Below are 26399 nucleotides of genomic sequence, written 5' to 3'. Positions count from 1 at the left end.
TAACGGAGAACGAGGAAGTCAAATTACCTCCCTGCAACAAACAAAGAGGGCATGGCACTGCTTTAAGGAACTTTGTTTACTGAGAAGCCAGCATAACTCTTCTGATCAATCTTGTCTGCTTATATGACACAACAACGTGGACGATGTCTGATAAAGAAGTGATGTGTTCGAGTGCATTCGCAAGAAGCCCAGATGGATAAGTGTGCACTTGGTTGGTATAACTACAAGGAGGAAAAATGTCCTGGATGGAAACTTTTCCATCACTGATTCTATCCCGTCTATTTGCCAATGCCAGGATTTTCAGGATTTGTAATTTGCAGTGGTGGAAATAATAGAAACGCCTTATGTTGACCAGTTTTTGCTATATTTCTTTTGTTTATTTAATATTTAATTATTTGTTCTTTTATAAATATCTAGCTAATTATACGCACCAATAACACCGTGCGACAGGCAATTTTACACATAAAAAAATTAATATATTCGCGAAGCCATGGGCCAAATATATGCAGTCGAATTGCGTTTATAGCTTTTCTCGGTGACGTCAGGATTTTTGAAAATGACTTTGAAAATTGAATAATATGAGTAATTCTGAAAATGGTTTAAAAAATTTAGTGCAATGTTCTTAGGAAAACAGTATGGGTATCAAATTAAAGAGAAAATTCTGTAGAGAAAGAATAGATTAAATTTTTTGGTGCATAAGGTATTGAAAATGTCCTTAATGTTCTATTTTATCCTTGAATATCCTTGAAATTTTGCAATATTTATTTTGAAAAAATTATAAGTTAAGGACTAATATAAACTCGACAACGTCCTCGAATATAAGTACTTCTAACTTTATTAGCTTAAAAAAATTATATTAATTAAAAGGGCATTTTCAGTACCTATTCGTCCTTGTGAGCCCAACAAATTTTAATTTTTTTAAATCCTACAGAATTTTCTCTTTCGTTTGGTACCCATTTTTATTCTACAATGCCCTGAATTTTTAAAATAATTTTTAGAATTTATCATAGCTTTCAAATTATAAAGTTCTAATAAAAAAAATCTAAAACCAAATTGCTTGCTTGGTGTGCTTTCAAATTTTTTTGTTTCAAACTGTTTAAATCTTCTTACTCAGAATTTTTAGAAAAATTTTAGGTACGCAATTTTATAAGTATAGCCCATTAAATTGCAGGAGGATAAAGTGCAAGTTTCAAGTGACTAAGAGTAATGTTGATTTTTTATAATTTTTTTGCTGGCGATCTCACGCATTTTCTTCCATACAAAGTATGTTCGACAATTCGTTTAGCTTTTCTACATACATACATAAATAGAACGTTTTTATTTACTTAGTAATTTTTCTAAAAAACTTATTTTAGCATCTCACACAAATGTTCACCTGACTAATCACACTTTCCACGTTTTACTCGGCACGTGTTTTATAAATAGTTATTTATGGTAAGTAATAGAAGCTTAGACACTAAAATTAACAATACAGTGTGGTTATTCACGCTTGTCTGGTTAAAAATAATTTTTCTGCAATGCATTTTGTTGTTGTACAACAATAAAATACACTACAGAAAAATTATTTTTAACTAGATAAGCTGGTAACCAGGCAAGCGTGCACAACTACAATACAAAAAATACACAATACATTAATGGAACTGTCGTAGTATGATTTCACCGCTACATCACATTAAATAAAAATCATTTTTATTAATTGTTTTAAATACATACATACGTACTCGTTCCAAGGAAAATAGTATCAGCAATTAAAAGTGCACAAGTATTAACTCTCAGTCTGATGTGCTTAACCGCAACTAAGATGCGGATTTTCTAAAGCGTTCTTTTTTTTGCAGAGAAACGGATCGGTTTTAAGATTTTGTGGTTTTTTATATATTTTATATTATTACCATACTATATTCATTACATTACGTATTATTAAATTATCAAACCTCATATGGTAAATCAAATCAGCGTTGGATTGTGGAAAATCAAAACCCCCATTCATTCTCTGTAATTAATTTCAAGCCACGCTTCAATCCCGTGCCTGTATGTACCTATACCATGTATGTACATTAAGGTGGTCAAAAAAAATGTAATGCTCTCACCCCATAGGATTGTTCTATAGCGAAAAAATATACCCCTATTTTTTTATTTTGAAATCAAAAAATATTTCAAGGTCGCTCAAAGCGCTCAAAGTGTTCCATATATTTTATATGGAAAAAACCACTTTTCGTGGAAATGGCATATAATTCTTGAAAATCAAAGATTTTCGATCATTGTTTATTTAACCATTTTTTGATACTAAAGATTTTTATGGGTACCCCCAATGCATTTGCAGGGATTTTTGGCGGACCTATAATATACAGTTACTGTAAAAAATGGTTAAGTAAACAATTGGGTATTATTATTGGGAGTCTACGGAAGAGAAACAGAGTTTTCCGATCGAAAAATAATCAGCCTTATCACTTTTCACTTTTGGTTTCCATGGTTTTACTATGGGCGGCTGACAAATTTTCGGGTGAATTTTTTTCTGGCGAAACTCAGGATAAGGCAGATTGATTTTCATTTGGTTGAGAGCATTAAAATTTGGACTTTACTTCTTCACAAGCATTTTTGTACCACCCTACTGTACATACATACATACGTTTCTGTTCTATCGACTAACTGAAAGCAATTTATTAATGCATAATTTTTTCTACAGAATCAAAGTAATGTGATAGTGAGATAGATTACTAAAACTATACAGATAACTACATTAAATTGTTTTCTTATTATAGCAAGCGTTTGGTGGAAGAATATCATAATCCGAAATAGTAAGCTTTCGAAGAAAAGAGTTAAAATTTAGACAATCAAGCAGGTTCTGCAATTCACTTCCGAGTGAATTTCATACCCTGGAAATTTGAATTCAAAGCGAATTTGACTCAAATTCACTCGGAAGTGAATTAAAGAACCTGCCTAAATATCAGTTTTAGCCTCATGCTGTTTCTTGGATGGGTTCAACTGTTTGCCATTATATCAAATACCTTTAAAAAAAAACTCGTTGCTTAATATGTATAAGGGGCAGAATTTTACCAATTACCTTCGGCAATTCTCTGAACTCTTTATACGTTATAAAAAGTTTTATTATAGATTGAATTGATGGCTGTAAAGGCAGATTTATAAATAGATATATTTCTTTAAAATGTAGTTGCGAATCGGTAATAGTTTGAACAATGACAAGGTTGTTAAAATATTTTAAATTACACTAGAAGAGCGATTCAAAGGCGTATTACATAACCAAAGGTACGTGTTTACATAATACATATCGATGGCTGAGTGGAAGATCGACCTATCTCGGCAGCCAGTTCGAAAACGCCCTATCCCAGAAAACTTTTCAAGAACGCCCTACTTCAGAATTTGATTGAAAAACGCCCTATCGCGGAATTTAGTTGAAGAACGCTTTATCTCAGCTGCCGATTCAAAATCGCCCTATCTCAGCTTATTTTCAATGTATTTTCGTTTGAGATAGGGCGTTTTTGAACCGAATTCCGAGATAGGGCGTTATTCAACCAAATTCTGAGATAGGGTGTTTTTCAATAAATTTCCGTAAATGTCCCTATGTGCCAGGAACCACATAAGCGTAATTTCGTATTGATCAGAAATATAGGCCAGCTCTCTCCTATAGTATTCCACTAGTTGCGATCTAACAGAGGTAGAAGAGAGTACCTCAATGGCCGCTGGGCTATCCGAGAAGATATTCAGATGAATGTTTAAGAAAAAATTATATGGATTTTTTTTTTTGCCAAGAGATTTTGCTCTAAACTTAAATGGTTGTAAATCAAAAAAAAAATATGCAAAAAGCACATGCGCTTATTGTAAAATCTACTAAATATGCGCAATAAATATGGAAAAACAGATATTTTTTGCACTATATGCAAAATCATGCATTTACTGCAAAATATTGACTAACGATTGAATGCCATTATAAAGGAAATTTCATGATTCGTTTCGATTTTAACATGCCCAATAAAAACATGCATTTGCATGAGATTCCGAGCCCTAATTATTTACTTCATATATATGTAATAGCTATTATCTTATTTTTTTGTTTACCTGGAAATCTTATTTTAAGTATAAAAACCGACAAACATGAATGTATTTAATGCTGTCAAACGCCGTTTTCTCGATTAAAAGAAATGGTAGAAAAGAAGCCATTTTGGTAGGCTTTTGAACCAGCATTTGGTAGGAAAGAAAGTTTTTCAGTGGTAACCCTGAATGCGAGTATAAAGAAGAACTAGCACTTTTTTTAATTTTTTAATTGTAAAGCCTTGACCTGTGGGTCTAGTTTTTTGAAAAGAGTTGCCATATGTTAGAAAATTTAATTTAAATAATCGATTTCGGAGATGTTTGCGTTCAATATTTAACGCCATGGTTGTTAATGTTATCAGATCTGTATAATTCGATCGAAAAGGGTTGCCACTCTTTGCAAAATTTAATTAAAATTTTTTTATAAGTTAAAATAATTATTACATTTGGGGCTCAATAGAAATTATTTTGAAAAAGCTTTATTTTTCAACTACATGTAGGAGGATGCCACCTGTTTAAAAGCCTAATTCAACTTAATTCATCAGTTAATTCAAGTACATATCATCACTAGACATGAATAAACATGAGCGAGTGTTTTGACGGCGAAAAAGGACGCATGAAAAAATATTGAAAAAAATACGGCGAAGAAAGACGAGTAAACATAGATTCATACCTGGCCAAGGACTGTCATTTCAGCATCATTCTGCAAAAACTCTTGGGAATTTATATACTATTATACCCGCAAATATAGTTGACCGCGAAAATAATTTTTCCAGTATGTTAAGTAAATTTTCACTGTTGCGCCCTCTGGTGAAGTTTTAAGAAAAAACTAAGTGCATAAATGGATTCCTCATACCAAAAAACCACTTATAGCATGTTTTTATAAAAAATGTAAGCACTTTTTTGCGAGCTTAGAAACCTATTTTCGCAATTTGACACACTTCAAATTGATTTTAGACCCATAGTTTCTTCGGAAAATTTGCTTAGAATTACTCATAGAATCCTTCTGCACTATACGCGCATAGTCGAAAAAATTTCCCATACAAATTGACCCGCCCGAATGTATGTATATGGATAACAGAGATAAAGGCAAAAAATGCAAATAAAAACAGTAATTTTTAAACGAAAAACACAACCGAAGATGCAGACTGAGATGAAGGAGAAGATAGGATATCAAGAAGAAAATGAAAAGAAAGAGAAGGAGGAAGAAGGAAGGAAGGAAGGGTTAAAACAACACACAAAAACAAAAGCAAAGACGAAGCCGAATCCGAAGCCGAAGAAAAAGATAAATAAAAGACGAAGAGAAAGACTAAAACAAAGACAGATATAAAGGCAAAAACAATGACAAAGAAAAAATAGAGATAAAGGCAAAAATAAAGATGAACAAACATGTAAATATGAATATAAAGGCACTGATAAAAATTAAGATAAAGAGAAAGATAGAGATAGGTAGAGATAGGTAGAGATGAAGATAATGAGTCAAAGGTAAATATACAACTAAATATTGGGATTTTTTTATGTCATGTTATAATGCTCACCTTTTTCTCGCCTCCAATCACCTTACTCGCCTCCAATCACCTTACTCCATCTAAACTTACCTTAACTCACCTCAACTCAACTCAATTCACCGTCTCTCAACTCATCTCACTTCAGCTCACCTCACCTCGCCTCAACTCACCTCATTCCATCTCACCTCACCAAACTCACCTCATTCCATCTCACCTCTATCAACTCACCTCAACCCACTACACCTCATCTCAACTTAACTTTCCTCAACTCAACTCACCTCACCTCCCCTCCCCTCAACTCACCTTAACTCAACTCAACTCACTCTTACTCACCTAACCAGATCTCAACTTACCCTACCTCAACTCACCTCATACATTGCTAACTTCTTCCTTACTGGAATTTTCTCTATTAAGTTTCATATCTTCCGCGCGTATACTACGCGCACTTATTTTTTATTTATTTTTTATTTGGCGTCAGATTTGTGTTGTCAGGATTGTACAGCTGGCTTAATGAAAAACCAACACTTAGATAGTATTAGAGCAGCCTCTCTTAAGCATAAAAAATTATGTCAATGCCAAATTGACTTGAAAACAGCTATCATTTGTTGTGCCGTTATTTATTTTTTCCAGTTTAATTATGTAGGGCGCATATACTGAAGTAAAATTCCCGTCAATTTATTATCATTTATTGATTGATGACCAACACGTCTCGATTTACATCGAGTTCAATGAGATTTGACTGCATTTTTTTTCATTCACGCGATTTCATTATATGTATTAAAGGTTTTTTTTTTCGAAAAGAGCGGACAACTTTTTCTGATAATGTCGTTGGAACATTTTGCAATAGAAGCCATTAGCTTGGCTTCGAAATGCTTAATTCGCGGAATTTCAAATATTTAAAGAAAGGTACACTTACGGATGTTAGCGACGAACAAACAGAAAGAATAGCAGTAAGCGAGTGTAGGAGAAAGAAGAAATTAATAAATTAAAATATAAATATGCGTGTATGTGTAACTACATACATATATAACCTTTCTGACGGGCATTGCCTACGGGCAACCAAATCGTTCAACCCGACTTAAGTACTTAAGCCCAATCCCGGTTTTGTAGGCAAGTAAATATGTATGTATGTATGTACATATGTAAATACAAAATAAATTGTTAAAGCTTTTAACGGAATTCCCAGCTCCCTCATACTCAACTCGTTCATTTGTGCGCCTAGCATTTTCATTCGCATGCCACACGTGCTGGCGAACAGTTTGCGACGATCGCTAAATGGTTTTATTGAAATTTGCTGCTTTTAATAAACTTTTTGCTGCTTTTATTTGCATTTTTTTTTTGTCATTTTCTATGTTTTGGTGCGTACGCATGCGCAGTGGTGCGTCGAATAGCGGCAATGAAATCGTGCGTTGCGTTTAAAAAAACGATTTGCAAACAAACTCAGCGAAGCAAACAGGTGCGATTAGCGATAGCAAACGGTCGATTAAATTTCAAGAATGCCAGCGAAATGGGAAATTAATTAAGCGCCATAATTTAAAAGTGATTTAATTAACACTGACTGCCGGTTGTAAATGTAAACGAACGTATTTGCGTGTGTGCTTATGCATGAACTAAACGTGAGCACGTGCCAAAAAGGGCAATAACAGTAATTTACTATAAACCATAAAAAAATAAAAAAATATAAATTTAAGTGAATTTTTAAATACACTTGCAGAGTGTTTTAATTAACAAAATAATTACTTAAAAATATGTCCACAAAATTTTAAAACCAAATTAAATATAAAATTATTATTTGGAGGCATTTTTTAAGGCAGTGGTGCACCGTTAAATTTCAAGCTGCAATCTTTTCGTATCTTTCAAACGACGTTTCACGTTTCCGTTCAACCGATTTTCGTCCGAAAAAAAAATAAATAAATTTCACTCTATAAGTACATAAATATGCCTTCGCCAACAAGTGCCACACAGAGCACTGAATCATTGCCTCCAACTGCCGCTAGCAGCAAGGATGACTCCACATTGGATGCCATACTTATACGTTTGGGAGAATTCGGACGCTTCCAGATCGTAATACTCGTACTTACCTGCCTACCAGTGCTTTTCAATGCCGTCTCGTCGATCACTTATATTTTCACAGCTGCTAATGTAGCGCACAGGTGAGCAAGCAACGGTAATTGTTAATAAACAACAATGTACACATACACAAAACTCTTTTTCGTTGTGTGCATGAATACTAATTAGCGGTAATAAAATACATTTAGTGGAGCTGTGTGTTCAGTTTTTTGTGTCAAAGTAGTAAATTTGTTAAAATAGCCGAATCGGCTGATCTTTCTGCTTTTATTTAAGTTGTTTTTTTCTTTTAATTTCGGTGGCTATATGAAATAAATTATATAACAAAACAACTTGAATTACGTAGCTAGTCTGTATACTATATCGTCCCCTGAGTGGAAGATTGACTTATCTCTGCCGCCAGTTCGAAAATGCCCTATCTGAGAAAACTTTTTAAGATCGCCCTACTTCAGAGTTTGATCGAGGAACGCCCTATTTAAGAATTTTATTGAGAAACACCCTATATCAGAATTTGGTTAAAGAACACCCTATATCAGCTGAAAATATATTGAAAATGAGCTAAGATAGGACGTTTTTTAATCGGCAGCTGAAATAGTGCGTTTTTCAATCAAATTCTGAAATAGCGTGTTCTTCAACCACATTCTGAAGTAGGGCGTTCTTGAAAAGATTTCTGAGATAGGGCGTTTTCGAACAGGCTGCCGAGATAGGCCGATCTTCCACTCAGGTATCGATATACAGATACATTTTTTTTAATGTGTCTTAATAAAGAAACACCATTTTTATATTATATCTCATTTATCTCTGCCGCAAAGACGAAAAATTTGCCATTATGGAAATATTCACCTTAATTGAATTTTATTTTTTAAACAGTTGACATCCTTTTCAAAACAGTTTCCGTAATAAAGCTGTTTTCAACCTGTTTCTTGACATCCACATTGTAACACATATTTTATTAAAGTACCTGATAGAATTAAATTCGACGTTTTAAGAGGTGGCAATCACTTTTAAAAATATTTACGAAATAAGGCATTCTCAAAAATCTCTTTAGAAGTATTTTCGAAACCAAGCTTTCTTATACCTCTATCCATTGTCATTCATATTATAATACTTTATTTAACTTATGAGAAAATGGTATTTGACTTTTAAACCGCTGGCAACCCTTTTAAAAATATTTTCAAAATAAAGCTTTCTTAAACCTCACTCGTTTGATACCCATATTAAAGTATTTCTTTTAACTTTTTAATTAAATTGATTTTTGCATTTTGAGCAGGTGGCAACCCTCTTAAAGAATATTTTCGAAATAAATCGATTAACAACTCCTTCCATTTAACATCTACACTGTCTACACATTACTATAGTATACATATAGTTTAGTACTGTTCACAATATCTCAATTTGTGAAATTTAACCTGGTGCTATGCGGAACAAGGGCATTGCATAGCGAATTTCTAGCCGGGTAGTTGTACAGGGAAACCTGTCAAAGCCAGAATCGCAAGGGACCAGATAATTTGTTCGCCTTGGATAGGTTCCCTTGAGACAGGTTGATCATAAGTCGGCTATAAGAGTTAAATAAATTTCGTTGCTAAATATGTGGGTCGCAGTTGAAAATGAAAAGTTCTCAGGTTTTAGTACATTATTTCATATAAAAAATAATATAAAAGTGTTAAACGCAAAATAACTTATGCCCACGAAATAAATATTCTCAAAACCTTACAAGCGAATATCAATAGAAAAAATTAAAGTCGGCTTTACAGGATTGAAATTGTACGTAAGAAACCAAGCATGCTGGATTGAATGATTTTTCCGGCTCTTCGGTGTAAATACCTAATGAAACAAGCGACTACTAAATAACATTTTACGACTAGTTATCACAAGTTTTCGCTTCTCATAGGTTCCAGCTCTTAAAGGTTTCATTGTAGTACAACTTATTAAAGCCGGAAAAGAATCCATTACTGTTAATGAGCCAAGCAAATATGGATATTTTCAGACTCGTCATGAATCAAACAGCTACATAAATACATACATACATACATACATAAATTTCCACATATGTATATGAAAAAATGAAGTTTTAATTAGGACTATCAATTTGATATGCATATAATTCTCATATGGTGGTGCTAATTGCATTCTATATGTACCTATTTCCACAATAATAGGAGTTATTCAATTACAATGAAGCCTCGATATAATGAAACCTTAATAAACTGAAAAGCCTCGTTGTTGCGAAAATTTTATACCAAAAGGGCTCCATAGATATAACTAAGAAATTTTGGGCATGAAACCCAACTGTTATACCCCGTTAGCAGAAGCCTCTACTTAAGGAAGTCTGAATTTATTGACGGTTGGAGTCCCGTTATAAAAAAAAACTAAACTTCACTTTAAAGGAATTTTTTCAAAAATTTTTAATTTTTCGTTGTATCGAGGTTTTAATACTCCATAAATATAACGAAACTATTAGGGCTTTCGATTATTTACCTTTTTCGAAAATTGGCAATTTGAAAAAACCGGTTCCTCATTTTCAAATTAAGAAAGAACCGGATAAACCGGAAAAACTTTTTCAAAAATTTACAATTACAGCAAATTTCACGAAAGTAATTTAAGTGAAAGATGATTTTAATTTTTTGAATTTTATATGGAAATTGACAAAAAATAAAAAATCATTTTCAACTTAAATTGCTGGTGAAACCAGCTGTTAATGGGATTCAAGCAATATTGGATCGCTAAAACAACAGTCCTTTGTCGGTAAAAACTCGAGCATGTAGAAACGACTGTCTTGGGAATAAACCAACTACTGAACCAGACCGACAATACAAATTTAGTCTACTATAGAGAGGCTGTCGTCCACTCTCACCCCTGGAATTCCATCATCGGAGACCAATGCCACCTATCGTCAACGCAGTGCTCGAGTTGCTTCGTGAGACTCGCGCTACTTAGGCACAGCTCCATTCTGGATATTGTAGCAGCTTAAACTGTCCCGCTTTCTCTTTATATGCCCACCCACATCAGCTCATCTAACATCCCTCTCCCTACGACCCAAACTCATCGAATCTGTCTTTTAACTGAGCCTGCAGTTAGATAAGAATAAAGACAACTTTTAATCGACTCACTTATATAGATATAGGTAAACTGCCAAAACAAATAAAAACAGTGAAAGATTATCGTTCGGTGTTCCTTTTATTTTTTAAGTATATTTTTGCAATGGAAAATTTTCCAATATACAGATATAAAAATCAAGGTTTCAAAAAAACCATCTAAAAATAATCAAAAAACCGGCTGAAAGCCGTTTGGAAAAGCCAATTAAATCGAAACTATAGATATAACGAAGCGTTAGTCCAACTCCTTCAAATTCGTTATATCGAGGTTTCACTGTAGATAGTTTTACAGTTCATAGTAAAGAAATACATACATATATATGTAACTAGTTAGCTCCTGAAGTTTTTAGTCTAGACAACAGTAATAAACTTACTAATAAACGATTGTTTATTGACAGTAGAGCAATTATAGGTAAACAGTTGTATACATATACATAAATACTACATACATACTTATGTATGAATTTGCATGTGAACCTATTTATCTATTGAAAACTTCATTAATGATTTTAAGAACAGACATTCCATTTGTTGAGACCGATGATATCCATATAGTCAGCTATGTATTATTAAAAAAATTGTGTCTGTATTCCATGCGAGACAGTAGTAAAACTTCTTGCTATTACCAGTGTAGCTCACCATATAAACTTAATCTTAATCTCAATCTCAATCTCAACCTCAATCTTAATCCAAATCTTAACCTTAATCTTAATATCAGTCTTAATCTTAGTCTTATTGTTAATTTTAACTTTTACCTTAATTCTTATCTTAATCTCAACCTGAATCTTGATCTTAATCCTAATCTCAATCCTAATCTGAACCTCAATCTCAATCTCAAGCTTAACCTTAATCTTAATCTTAGTCATTATCTTAATCTTAATCTTCCATCCTTCTCAATGCTAATCTTGATCTTAATCGCTGCCATCCTATCCCTTCTTCTGCCGCTTTTTCGTATCATCGGAGTTTGGACTTACAGCCAACCGAGCGCAAAGAAGTTTCACTTCAAAAGTGTTCCTGAGAGATTTATTTCTGCAGCTTGTATTATCCTCTCCAGCATCAGATTAAAAGAGTCACACGAAAGAGAGAGGCGCCCCGTGTGGAGCCCCGTTTGGTATCAAATGGCTCGTAGTCGTTTTGCGGCGATTCCAAATTCCAAATCCAAATTAAAATTGATAAAGTCGATACGGTGCGGCGCATGGTGAATTCCTGGTCTATGATGGAATGGTTAGGTCTAAAGTCGCACTGATAAGGCTTAATCACTACCTTTCACACAATACGTCTCATTCGGGGGTGGCACATCGACTTCGTCGTCCTCATTTGTGTTCGGGTTAATTTTCTTTATTGGTTTCAGTGCCATTTAGCGTAGTGGAGAAGTTTTTCCTTCATAATTTTAGCACACTCTGCACATCGGTCACTAGGTCGCCGTGTTTGTTCCTAGATTAATTTGCTTTACCCTTGCAACCTTCTGTAAGTTGCCAAACTTTCTGATAGAATTTTCAGGAGTTTTTCCTATGGGCACTGACTCTAACTTTTTATTACAATCCCACCATAAATCCAGTACCAAATTTGTGCTCCTTTACATGGCAGCTGTGGTAGATGTAGCAAGGTTCTATGTTTTCCCTACCTTATGTCAGCCTCAAGGCCTTCGAGGATATCAACCAGCCGGGCAATGTCACCTTCGCCGCCAAGAATCAAGGGTACGGACATTCCAAATTCATATCCTGGGGTGTCATTAAGTAAGTTTTTATATGGCGGGACTCCAGTGGACCCTTAAACCCACTCAAGCTAACGGGTTTCCGCTAAAGGCCAGTATGCAGCTCTCAAGAAAGGCAAAAACTCCATATAAAATGACGTACAAGAAATGGCTAAAAAATTTTCTTGTGTCAAATTTCCTTAAGGCAGTACGCAAAAAGAAATTTGGTACGCTTTCTACTACGGTTTTCTAAAGTTTTTTGTGAAAAAAGAGCACAAGGCAACCCATGTTTGCAACAGAAATATGCCCGTTCCATTATTTCTTGAGGAAAGAGTAAGGCAACAGGCGTCGAAGTTTCAGATGTCAAAATTCCTTGGACACACACACGAAATAATGGTAATTTTTTTCTTGTCCAATTTCTTGAGAGTTGCATACTGGCCTTAAACGTGGACGCAATAGTAGTAATTGACCCACTATACCCCATTGCACACAAACACTTTCTCAAGTTGCGGCAAGATTTTGAAATAGCAGAGCATATTTTTTCCATGGGTTTTCTCGAGCAACCGCTACCAAGAGAAACCTAATCTGTAGGCTTTGGTGCGACAAAAATAATATGAATCCTTTATTTTCTCAGATGCAACATCACCGAATGTGACGGACCGCAAAGCGCTTACGAAGAGCCATGGACCAAATACGCCATTCCAGCGAAGGCTCGGGAGTTAGATCAATGTCGGCGTTATGCGCCCAGAGCAATCACGAATTGGACAAGAGCTCCTGAGGATGTACAGTATTGCACGGCGGATAGCTTTGATGGCGAAGTGACGCAGGATTGCCCTGGCAATAATTTTATATTTCGAGGCGAGGAAGTAACGATATCAAATGATGTGAGTCTGCGGCAAAATACCATACATACATACATACATACATACATATGCGCCCAATTAATTATTCAAATTCACACAGTTCGGCATTTATTGCGACGAGGAGTGGAAGTTAACCCTGACAGGCACAATTAATAATGTGGGACAATTTTTTGGCATACCGCTCGGTGGATTAATTTCCGATAAGTAAGTATTGTTTGCTCAACATGGTCGCATAAGACTTACCACGTTTTACTTAAACACTCCGCAGGTATGGTCGTCGCAATGCGCTCGCACTTGGCGGCGTACTCAGCGCCATATTTGGCATTATGCGCTCTTTTACCACATCCTACGTGCCGTTTCTTGTTTATGAGTTCCTCGACAATGTCGCAAATAGTTCACTCTATTCGATTTGCTTCATCATTGGCATCGAATTGGTGGGTCCTAGTAAGCGTGTATTCGCTTGTAGCATCATTACAATTTTCTACGCCATCGGTGAAATGCTCTTAGCCATCGTTTCTATGTATTTTCCAAATTGGCGCATTATGCTCCGGATTTTCTACATACCATCGCTAGCCATTGTATCCTACTATTGGATATTGCCAGAGAGCGTACGTTGGCTACTGAGTCAGCAACGTGAAACGGAAGCTTTGGACATATTGAAGCGTGCAGCGCAAACGAATAAGCGTCGACTATCGGATACAACGCTGGATAAGTTGATATTAGCGAATCGTGAGAAGCTAAGTAGTGAAGGTGGCGCACGCTTTCCCATACGCGAGGCGTGCGGAAAACTCTTTTTCCGCATTGCAAATTGTTCGCTATGCTGGGTGGTCACTGTGCTGGTATACTATGGACTGAGCTTGAACTCGGTGCTGTTGGGTGGCAACAAATATTACAATTTCATACTGATTGCGCTAGTGGAAATTCCTGGTTTCTTCATACCTTGCCTCACTATGGATAGATATGGTAGAAGGTATTCGCTTTGCGGTTATATGCTGCTCAGTGGCATTTGCTGTCTGTGTACAGTCTTTGTGAACTCAGGTAGGAGGATCTGTTAAAAATTAGTATTACTTTCGTTCTTTATGTTACTTGTATATTGTTTGTCCTTTAGAACGCTATTATCTTCAGCTGAGCTTATTTTTGGTGGGTAAGCTGGCCATTACTGCTGCCTTCCAAGTTCTTTACTTTTTCACTTCGGAGATATTTCCAACAAATCTGCGCAATAGTTTGATGTCTTTCTGCTCGATGATTGGCCGTTTTGGTTCAATGGTGGCGCCACAGACTCCACTCTTGGTAAGTTTTATATATAACCTCGGCCTAAGTGGAGTGAAAAATATCGCACGAGGGACTTACAAATTATTTATGTACGTTCTATGTATCTGATAATAACCCGCTTTTATACCGTCTCAGCAGAAGTGGGGTGCGGAATCCGTTGGCTCTTTCATGACAGATCCCCATGTCCGAATAAAAGCGAAAGATAGTACATAACCTTCTTCAGTTCCTCGATATGCATATCCGCAGCAGTGGCATTAAGCTTTAAAATAGTATTTCATCCACTACAGACCCTTTGGCATCGACGAGAGATGAGGGGCCTATTGGCATAAACTTTTACTTATCTCACAATCCTTTCCCTTTTGAACTCTGGCAGTGTATGTATTTTAAGCTCCATGAAGCATCGTTCATTCGTTTAACGGATGAGTTCTATTAAAGAAATCCTAAGCGGTGCTGTTGTGGTCTATTCACGAAATAGATTGACTTTATCGCATTTAAACCGTTTTAGGCAGCGAGATTACATTCATAAGCTCCAGAGATTGTCCTCTATCTCGATAGGATTTTGGATCTGCGGATTGAAAATGTCATTAGATGGTGGCATCAAAAGAGAGAAGCGAGGTAACTGATCACTCCATATTTTCGCCCCTGCTTTGGCTTTGTATAATTAAACAAAATTCTTCCCCAATTCAATAAGGGTGAAGTTAAAGTGGTGGCCGATCGGTAGTGATCTACCACTTATCAGCGATAGATATTTTTCTCAGAGAAACCGCCTTACGCCTTCCTTGTGGGTCTATCAGTACTGAGATCTATGAACTAACTGGATTTACTTAGATTTCTGAACTCCACTGGATGGATCCGACGTAATTAGAGGCTCCCTCATTCCTTTCCATTTCGGTTTCTGATAACTTAAATTCCTGTGGTTTAAAATGGCACGAATTTGATGCTAATTGGTGCGATTTCAGAAGTACTTTCCAAGTGCAAATCCATTCGCGATTCAGCAGGCTAATTAAAAATAGAGAATTTCCCATTTAAAACTTCCTCTTCGGACCGCAATTTACCTCAGTGAAGATCTAAAGAATTCTCCTAGCTACAAATATGTAGGCTTAGAATCATTTAGGGCATCGCATAACAGACAAACCCGAGAATTTGAGAAGATCGCTGACTAAACCGTTCAAGTATTTTCTCGAACACGCTAAATTAGACTCATCGTATCTTGAGAAGAGATTTTACTACTCATTTACAGGTCCGTTTAATGAGCGAATTATTTTTTAAGTCTTGAAACTTTCGTCCTTCTTTAAGGTGTGATCTGTAAGTGGTAATCATAATTTATAACCTATTTTCCTTCTCTTCTCATTTCAGGTTAAATATTATGAAAATGCTCCAGCGATATTGTTTGCGGCCTGTGCTCTAGTCAGTGGTTGCTTATCGCTACTTTTTCCAGAAACTTCAAATACGATTTTACCAACGACAGTGCATGAAGCAAATAAAATTGGTAGCAAGAAATCTTCCAAGGATCCAAATAGTAGTACATTTAATTTAGAGAATGAGAGTACTTATATGTAAGAAATACCCGTATGAATGAAACAGAACGAAAACGATACATGTACTTATGTACATATTAAGCCTTGCCACTTTACAAGCAAACAAAAAAAGTTTTCGCTTTTTATCATTTTTCTGTGACAACTAACTAAATACGGCAATAAATTTTTTTTTAAATAGTTCTACTAAAATTATCGAAATAATTCTTTAGCAAAAGTTTAATGCTTCTTGGTGGGCTTTTATTTACGGACATTAGAGTGGTACATTAGGGTGATAAGAACTGAGATCGGGTGGGTAATTACTAGAACGAGGTACTTGAGGATAATGAACTTTAGAACAAAAAAATGTCTTCCTCGAGACCAGACCATTGATATATCATACTTTCTGATCCGATCCGAAAAATCCAAAAAGGCGTAAAAAAATACGAAATTACCTTGCGAAAATATTTTAGATTCGAATCTGTACGGCGAACTTTTTTTCTGGAATGGTCTAATATATGTACATATGTATATTTATTAGGATGCATCACCAAAAAAAAAATTGCGGGTTTTCACCGGAATTATAAAATGTATTCTATTTTAAGACTTCCCCCTTTTCCCTTTCGGAAAAATATTAAGACTCACGTGAGCTAAACCGATTTGAAAATATCTCTAAAAATCTCGTTATTTTGATAAAAAAATTTAACATTTTTATGCAGATTTTTTCAGCTGGAACTCTTCTACATTCTGAGGTGATTTTTTAGAAAGAATATTTTTAAAAACTAATTTCATTTATAAGAAACTGGATTTATGGAGGTATTTTCAAATAGGTCCAGAGATAGATCTCAATATTTATTTTTCCGAAATATTTCAAGGAAATCTTAAAATATACCACTGTGCGACATTTTCTGAAAGTTACCCATCCAGTAGTAAAACACTCGATGGATTTGCAAAAGTTAGCTCACATTTTTATTTTATTTTATTTTCTAGAAAGTCGAAACAATTTTTAAAACAAATGTCTACGCGAGACTAAAGGCTAAGACATATGTATGTACATAGTAAAATTCTTTGGGAAATATTTTCGTAGAATATTTAACCCATTAGCTCCCGACTGAAAGGGTCGTTTTGACCCTTACTTCAAGAAACCCTGCAAAAAAAAGCAAATTTGGAAGGTCGTTAGAGATATATTCTAGAAAATTACTCTTCGGAAAATTTTACTAGGGATCTTCTTAGGCAAAAACTTCATGCCACCAACAAAATATTTTCTATAAAATTAAAACAAAAAATTTAAGCCAAGAAGGAATAACCACCAAACCCAATTTTAAAAAAATTTTTGTAAAAAAAACCAAGTTTGTTTGTTGATTTTGTATTTTAATTTTTTAGAGACTTTTACGTTTGCTAAAAATATAACCACATAACCTGATAACTAGGCAGGTGTGATTACCCCAATATAAATTTTATAGTTCCAGTGGGAAACTGTACCCTTTTTTTGTGTGTAAAGTGATGCACTCTAATATATGTACATCTGTATGTACATCTGTATGTACATACGTACTCATAAGTAAGAAGACCTCAAGAATTTTTTAAGTTGGGTAATATTACTGCTGAAACGCTTTAAAGTATAGACCCGTTCAATCCGATCCCAAATAAATTATTTCTATATGAAATTTCTCAAAATTTTTGAATTAGTACACTTTTAAAAATCGTGTGCGTTAGATAGCTTTGTATAGTTAAATTTGGCCTTACAAAGCCAGTAGGTTTCTCACACTGGACCTAGTTGGAGAAGAGATAAGTAAATAAGGATTAAATAAATGCTGTGCCATAGGAACAGAACTATTTTTCGGGAAGTTTAGTATGTATTTTCTCTGTCGGTTAGTAAGAGCCTTTGTGATTAGAAGTATTATTCGTAGTACTCAGAAGTAAATTTTTGGCTTTAAGCCACTATAAATCACAGTCCAGTTAAAACTAAGACTAAGACAAATATTTTCCTCAGTTCTTGATAGAACGTAAAAATAAGTATTTATTACTTAAAATAAAGAGTCAAATAATTTACATACATTGAGGCGTATTCTTGTTTTCATACGAATCGAAAATTACGAAATTTTCCTATCATTTTCGGTAAAAAAATTTTAAAAATTCGATTCGTACAAAAACAAGAATAGTCCTTATCATAAAATTTTATTTATCGTAAATTTGAAATATTGTCTTAGATATATTTAAAATTTATATATTTTTGATTTACTTAATACCTAAGTACTTCCAAAAATTTATGTATTTAAAATGCAAACGCACATTTAAATAAAATAAAGTATCATATTTGAAACACAGCCATGTTTCCTTCTGACAATTTTTTTCCAATAACTGATCAGTGCAAATTGGCTGAGTTCCATAGTAAATTACTTCGGCAGCATGAGATTGACATATGTATGTTGTAAGTATATTGAGTTGAATAATGAAACTAAAAGGCTAAGAATAAATCGAACATACTTATACAAAATATATATGTACATATGTATTCGGATAAGTCAAGTTCCCCTTATCTGAGCTTTTCTCCGCAGCTCTTTGATTTTGTAGAAAAGAACTGATTATATACCTGAAGAAGTTCTGCGAGTACAAGTTTTTTGCAGACGGAAACATCAGACCCGGAAAAGCATCATGATGATTATGGTTTCCCAAAAACCGAAGGTGAAGAAGTCGTAAGTTAAGCCAAAGTAAGATTTCCTAAAGAAAAATTCCTGGGTGTATAGGAATCCATTAGATAGGCGAAGAACTAAAATGTTGGTAGATATTTTATATGATTAGTAATAAGTTCAGCAAATAGAAGATTAAGGTACGAGCGTGGATTAAACTGCATTGAATGAAAAAGTAGTTAAAATAATGTAAAAAAAATTAAGAAATTTTTATTTAACATGTGCGCTAAAAAAAATTAAATTAAATAAGTCAAGGCCTTTCTTAAGGTTACTGGTAAGTGTATTGATTTCCGTTAGAGATATGAGGGGACTTTGAAAAGTTTTGAGTCTAAGTATCTGTAAGAGTCATTAAAGTCTTGTTCTGCATATCACTGGTTACACTGTGCAACAATTTGAGGGTCATTGTCGGGGGCGGAATGATTCCAACTATGGATGAAAGACCACAAGACACATAAAGTAAAACCTCAAAATCGTTTTACATTCTTTGGTCAAATTTCTTTGGTATGGCCATTTTAAAATTTTCAATATTTTACCTAAGGGTCTTTAGAGTAAATGAAAAAAAAGAGTTAAAATACATATCGGAGAGAAATATGTTATTTCGGGACGTATAGTAAAATTTTACGAGGAATAATTTAGTGGAACATTTTAGCCCGTAAAAACGATCTTGAGGTTTTGCTATACGGGTCTAGGCCTTTTATGCTGTGTTGGAATTATTGCGCCCCTAAAAATGCTGTTGCACAGTGTTACAGATTTTTTAGAAACTTTCAAATTCCACCTTGTACTCCAAAAAAAATAGGAGTTTAAGTTTTTCACACCAAAAATCTGTCACAAATGTTTACCACAAGCCCCGGAATCGATTCCAATCTAATAAATTATGCAGCGACAATGTATTGGTTAACCAAGATATTCATTTACAAATTTGTATGAATTTTGACAGTAAATATTTAAGCGAAGAAACCATTCATACTAAGTATTAGTCACTAAAAATAATTTTTTTCAAGTCCAGTTTACTTTGGAACGCGTGGTACTCGAACGTTTTTTCTTTACTTCTGTTTAAAGGATGCTTTGTTATTACCAAAGTATCAAATTTATTATCAGCTTACAGTCTATTGAAATTTTTACACGAAAATCAGTTTCAATCACCAACTCTCTTCCATCTCGTGCGACAGCCAATAGGCCATCTGTGGCCAAAAAAATATGAACTAATGTCTTCGTAAAGCTCTTGATTTCCAAGGCTTCGCGTAAAAGATTTTATACCTACTAAAAATGCAGATTTTTGCAAACAATGCAATACGTGCAGACAAGCATTTGCAGTTGATAACCTCTGGGTGATATGTTTAACGCTAAGAATAAATACACAATTCCATACACATAGTACCTACATACATATTAGGAATGTTAATCCCGGAATCCCGGTCTTTTTAAGGTCCCAAAAATTTCGGGATTTTCGGTATTTGTAATTCGCATTGATGGAAATAATAGAAACTCCTTATAGTAAAATTGCGTTCTTAGTTTTTCACGCTGACGTCAGTAATTCAAAAATGATTTAAAAAATTCAGAGAAATGTGCTTAGAGAAGAGGTATGGGTGCATATTGTCGAGGACATGAGCCATAGTTTAATTGAATTTTAAAACTAATATTATATAGTAATAATGAATTTACAAAATGAAATACTTACCTTGAACACTTACCTTTAATTGCTTACATTGTACTAAATTACTTAAATTTTTCTTACTTACTTACCTTACATACTTATCTTTAAATAACTACGTCCCGGAGCTGGAAAATTGAATATTCACCACGAACAGTTAGGAAAATAAACTGTAACTTTAAGGTCAAAAAGCAAATTCATTCGCTCGCTATCCATATAAATACATAAACGGTCGTCCAACCGCAAATAAAGTGTGAAAATCGCAACATAAAATTCAAATAAATTGTAAATTTAAATATTTTCCACTTTTTTTATTCACGCGAAAGCGAACGGGTATCAAATTAAAGAGGAAATCCTGTAGAATTTAAGCAGATGCAATTTTTTGGTGCAGAAGGACTGGTAAGTATTGAAAATTTCCTTTTAAAATTGTATCCTTGAAATTTCGCAATATTTGTTTTTGAAAAAATAATAAGTTAAAAACTTATATAAACTCGATAACATCCTCGAATTTCATTCTTCTAACTTTGTCAGCTTAAAAAAATACCTATTCGTCCTTGTGAATCCAAAAAATTTTAATTTTTTTTTTTTTTTTGATTCTAAAAAAATTCCTCTTGCATTTTGTACCGATATTTTTATTCTACATTGCATTTAATTTTGTAAATAATTTTTGGAATTACATAATCATATCTTTGAAATTACAAAGTCCTTTAAAATAAATCCTGACGTCAGAGAGAAAAAAACAAAAATGCCACTTTAAATAAAAAAGTAGGCTTCAAACCCATTTATTTATTATTTATTTTATGGTAGGAGAGCTTCTCAATACAACAATATAGAAGCAATTTTTTTCGATTTAAGTTGCTGAAAAGTAATGAATATCTAAATGCCGGGACTAATCCCGGGATTCCGGGATTATGATAACGACGTCCCGAAAATCCCGGGATGCGAAAAAGCGGAAAAATTAACATCCCTAATACATACATAATTTCGAATAATTAAATGCACACACCAGTTCACCAGACTTTTAATTCTGAATTCATTGTTTTGCATATTTAATATTTAATTTTTGTTAGACTAAATTGCATTTTTAGCAAAAACAAAGAACTTTTGAGATAAGCAATGCATTATGAATGACTATTGAAATCTATTTGTACTTGTTTATACTATGTGCATATGTATATTTGCAGGTAATCTTGACGCCATGAATATGCGCTCGGACGTGGATTTGTTTAAGTACGAAATAAGTAAGAAAGTCGGAGCTTCAACGAAATAGGAATTTATATACATATTTATGTATATATATGTACACTAGTATCACTTAGCTAATTTTCAACGGTAGATCATGTGATGGCAACCCGGAAGAAACACGAAAAACTTTTTCTTTTAATTATACAAAATTAATTTTTTCGAAATATACTTTTAAAGAGTTAGGTTCAGGATTAAGCTTTTTTATCACCTTTCAAAACATACTAATATTGTGATATTTTACCTAAATTGCATATTCAACACATTTTAATTTTTAGATAGTGGCAATCTTATTTCATTAGAGATATACGAGTTGTTACTTACATACAGTGACTCAAACAAATGACCGCGTTTTGATTTTTTAAATATTCGTAAAGTTTCTTTTTGTTATTTTTCCCTAAAAAGACCGTCCAAGCTTTAACCAAAACCATATAAATCACAGTTTCAAACTTTATACAAAATTTAGGAAAATTCAACAAATTTTCATCAAAATTTTAACTTTTTAATCTGAATCTTTAGAACATTTTTGGGTATACAGTTTTATAGACCATACAATTTTAGTCTAATGAATCGCATGTTTCAATCGGCTTTAAAATCGTGTTTTTAAAGTATTTTTTGGAAAAAATCACCTCATATGACAAAACAGTTCAAGCTTTAGAAATGTGCATAAAATCATTTTGAGAAAAATTTAAACGGAATCATAATAATGAGATTTTTGATGCAGTTTTTTAACTTTTTATTTAAAGATTGGTTTAAGAAAAACTTGAATAACTCAGCCAAAACTTTACCCAGTTTGCCATGTGAAAGGTATTTTCTCACGCTTTTTATTTCTTTGCAAATAAATTCATTCACGTCAGATTTTTTTTTTTTTTGCAAACATCAACATATCTTATTTCAACTGGGAACTCGTTCATCTTACCTTTCGCTTTCATACTTTGAATGTGTTGATTTGCAATAAAATGAAAAAGGGCTGGAAAATACTTCTCAATGACACCTCGTAAGTCTAAATCGGTAGTTTTGGCTGAGTTATTCAAGCTTTTCTTAAAAACTATCTTTGAAAAATTATAAAAAAACAGCATCAAAAATCTCAATCAAAAAAAATTATATTTCTATGCAGATTTTTTAAGTTTGAACTGTTTAGTCAGCTGAGGCGATTTTTTCAAAAAGTACTTTTAGAATCTATTTTTAAGCATAGAGGCCAAATCTTAAGAAAAAATAACAAGAAAATTGTTTAATTATTTCTGTTGCTTGAAAAAGCACTTTGCTGTTGCTGTAAATTTGTTTGAAGAAATGCATATATATGTAAATATACCTACGAGCAAGGCATATCAAACAAGTAGTAGCATTAGAGCAAAAACAACATTTGCGTGTATTTTGTTGTTGCTTCTGGTATCGAAAGTGTCAAAAACTGATGACTTTTTTCTTCTAAATCAAAGCATGCCATGTGAAATACAAAAAAAAAAATATTAAAAAAAAACAAATAAAAAATTTAAATTGGAAAAAATTAAAATTGTTGCAACTTTCTTTCTTAGCAAATTTTCTTACTGCTCGAAGCATGGATCCATCTTTTGCAAGGCCCAGAAATTAGCGGTTGTGCTGCTGAGTTAGCTGAGCGTTCCAAAAGCTGCTATTCAATCGCTTGTTTTGTATGGAAAAAGGTTTCACATACAAATAGATTTTAACAACTAAGAATTTTTGTGAGAAGAAATTAAAAATATTTGACATTTTCGAGACCAAATAATTTAAAAAAAAATCAGATCAGCTGCTCTACTGATACTACCTGTTCAATGTGCCTTGCCTACGAGCATTTTTTGCTTGAGAGCTGCAAACTGATTTAAGAGATTTTGATAGAAGAAAATTTTTTCCATTTCTTGTGCGTATTTTTTTATGAATTTTTCGTTTTTTTTTTGATAGCCCGGTCAAGTTAGACATTCAAGGTTACAATAACTCGCATAAAACACTTTACTTATATAAGGGCAAAGGTGAAGGGGAATTTTTAGATGAAGCAAATGATAAACATAAAAGTAAAAGCAAAGATAAATATAAAGAAAAAGACGAGGATAAGGATACCGATAAAAGTAAAGATGAAGATACAGGAAGAAAGATTAAAATAAAGCTAATTATAGAGAAAAGGATATAGATAGGGATACAGAGGCTCAATCTGGGAACTATTTTGGGGCTTTAGAGATTTTCGGGATTCTCGCCACTTATCGATGTAATAGTCGATATTTTTATCGGTTTTGTTATCGATATTGTTATCGATTATTTATCGATTTCGTTATGGATATTTTTATTCGATTTTGTTATCGTTTTTCTAATCGATTATTAATCGATTTTGTTTTCGATATTCTTACCGATTTTGTTGTCGATATTTTAATGGATTTTGTTATCGATGTTTTTATCGATTTTCTAATCGATTTTGCTACGAATATATTTATCGATTTTGCTATCGAAATTTTTATCGATATTTTTATGGAATTTGTTATCGCTTTTCTAATCGATTTTTGTTATCGATTATTAATCGGTTTTGTTTTCGATATTTTTGTCAATTATTTTATCGATATTTTAATCGATTTTGTTATCGATGTTTTTATCGATTTTCTAATTGATTTTGCTACGAATATTATTATCGATTTTGCTATCGAAATTTTTATCGAATTTGTCATCGATATTTTATAGAATTTATTATCGATTTTGTCACCGATCTTGTTATCCATTATTTATCGATTTTGTTATCGATATTTTTATCGATTATTTATCGATTATTGTTATCGATTTCCTAATCGATTTTGCTAAAGAATTTTTTGTCGAATTTGTCATCGATTTTGTTATTGATTTTGTTATCGATTACTTATCGATTTTTTATCGATATTTTTATCGGTTTTGTTATTGATATTTTGTTGGATATTACTATTGAATACAGAATAACATAAATGTAATTAGAACGAACAGGGGTAGAGGTAGGGATCTACATACATAGAAAAAAGACAAAAATATAACTAAGCAAAAGCAGTTGTATGTACTATGCACAGGCATGGGCAGAGAGTTAGCAGGTGCTAAAAGAGCGTAAGCGTCGCGTGTACGTATACAAGCGAGAGCGCAGCGATGAGAACACGACAGCATGCAAAATGAATTAGGCACACTAACACATTCTCACTTTTAGCTCACGCTTGTTTGTGGTAGTGCCCATATCTGACTATGCATGACATATACATATACATATATTGAGACAAAATAGATATGCATGTAACGTAAGTTTCAATTCTCCAGTGTGGCCCAGGCGTACTTACTTTTTCTAATGAAAGCTTTGAAGAGACCAGTTGAGCCTGATTTTTGATTTTTGACGTAGAATACGTCTTACGTTTCGATATGGAGGCTATGCTGAAATGTTGTATTTGTAATTTTTAGAGCTTTACGAAAATGCTTATTGCACGAGAACTAATGAAGCAATTTCAAAGAAAAGTATGGCGTTTCAAAGATAAAATTACAAACCTATCGACAGATTCGTTTTTGTAGGTAACCAATTCGGTTTCTGTCATAAAAAGAACGGTAAACATTGGCTTATTTTGGGGTCAATTTTGAGCTTTTAAAGTGCTCCAGCAGCTTATGATTTGCAGATATAACTTTCCTTTTCGGGATGTAGATTCTTTGGAGCAATAGAAATATTATCGTGTACAGATTTTATATAAATTCAAAATGTTCGAAAACCACTCGAATGATTTTGTTTTTGTTTTCTTTAATCAAAAATTAAAGAGTTTTCCTTTCGTTTGGTATATGGAAAGTATTGGTTGATATCTTCTAAGTATGTTTATTTGATTCAAATATATGGGCATAAATGATTTCCCATACAAAATCACTTCGTCATCGTTTTGCAAACACCGCATGGAAGTGAGGGACGGAGACATACTTGTGTGCGTAAGTACATATTTCGGCTTTTGATAAAGAGATGGCGCAATATTTATAACCTAATCGCAGCGTATGTACATATGTAAATACATACATTGTACATATGTTGATTGCAGTTAATGTTGATCTGTTTCTATTTTTTAGTAATCTATGTATGTCTATGCATATTATATATGTACATATGTACATATATGTATGAACACATGTATGCATAATAGGCGAAAACTTTTTGAAATGAAACAACACTTAGAAAAAGACCAATCCAAGAATATTTAAAAGATAAGGTGAGTACGTACATAGATAAAGAAAAGGATAAAGGCAAAGGTAAAAATAAAAACAAAAACAAAGTTGCGTAACGATAAAGGCAAAAATGAAGACCAAGGTAAATTTAAACACTTTACTTATATAAGGGCAAAGGTGAAGGGGAATATGTACATATATGAAGAATATGATAAACATAAAAAAAAACAAATATGACTATAAAGAAAAAGAAGAGGATGGGGATACCGATAAAAGTATAGGTGAAGATAGCGGATGAAAGATTAAAATAAAGGAAAGGAAAGGGATATAGATAGAGGCACAGAGACCCAATCTGGGAGCCATTTCGGGATTTTAAAGATTTTCGGGACTTATCGATATTTTGTCTGTTTTGTGATCGCTATTTTTATCGATTTTAATATTGAAATTTGTATCGATATTATTATTGATTTTGCTATCGATATTTTCGGAACTTATCGATATAATGATCGATATTTTTATCGATTTTGTTGTCGATATTTTTTACTGATTTTGTTATCGATTTTATTATCGATTTTGTTATCGATATTTTTTATCGATTTTGTTATCGATAT

At 33.4% G+C, this 26399-nt stretch overlaps 1 protein-coding gene and 1 long non-coding RNA gene across 2 annotated transcripts; one reads left to right on the top strand and one right to left on the bottom strand.

Moving 5' to 3' along the window:
• Positions 1 to 7283: 7283 nt before the first annotated feature.
• Positions 7284 to 16195, top strand: LOC118738890 (organic cation transporter protein-like). Its single transcript, XM_036469915.1, has 6 exons — positions 7284 to 7708; positions 13045 to 13294; positions 13374 to 13477; positions 13542 to 14311; positions 14382 to 14563; positions 15902 to 16195. Exons 1-6 carry the CDS (start codon positions 7494 to 7496, stop codon positions 16103 to 16105), a joined length of 1725 nt encoding a protein of 574 aa, XP_036325808.1. The 5' UTR covers positions 7284 to 7493; the 3' UTR covers positions 16106 to 16195.
• Positions 16196 to 18040: 1845 nt separating this feature from the next.
• On the bottom strand, positions 18041 to 20067 carry LOC118738889. Its single transcript, XR_004992957.1, has 2 exons — positions 19853 to 20067; positions 18041 to 18829 (listed from the first exon to the last, which is right to left on the bottom strand). It is a non-coding gene; the product is annotated as an uncharacterized LOC118738889 (long non-coding RNA).
• Between the last annotated feature and the right edge of the window lie 6332 nt (positions 20068 to 26399).

Source organism: Rhagoletis pomonella, unplaced genomic scaffold (assembly GCF_013731165.1).
Source record: "Rhagoletis pomonella isolate Grant_MI unplaced genomic scaffold, Rhpom_1.0 Rhpom_scaffold_00005, whole genome shotgun sequence".
Lineage (NCBI taxonomy): Eukaryota > Metazoa > Arthropoda > Insecta > Diptera > Tephritidae > Rhagoletis > Rhagoletis pomonella.
Note: the sequence above shows the minus strand (reverse complement) of the source record. Positions and strands in the feature narration are given on the sequence as shown.

Coding starts and splice junctions, on each gene's coding strand:
- LOC118738890 (XM_036469915.1), top strand. CDS start 7,494: ATGCCTTCGCCAACAAGTGCCACACAGAGCACTGAATCATTGCCTCCA. Junction 13,295..13,373: donor AAGTAACGATATCAAATGAT/GTGAGTCTGCGG, acceptor AAATTCACACAG/TTCGGCATTTATTGCGACGA. Junction 14,564..15,901: donor CGCCACAGACTCCACTCTTG/GTAAGTTTTATA, acceptor TTCTCATTTCAG/GTTAAATATTATGAAAATGC.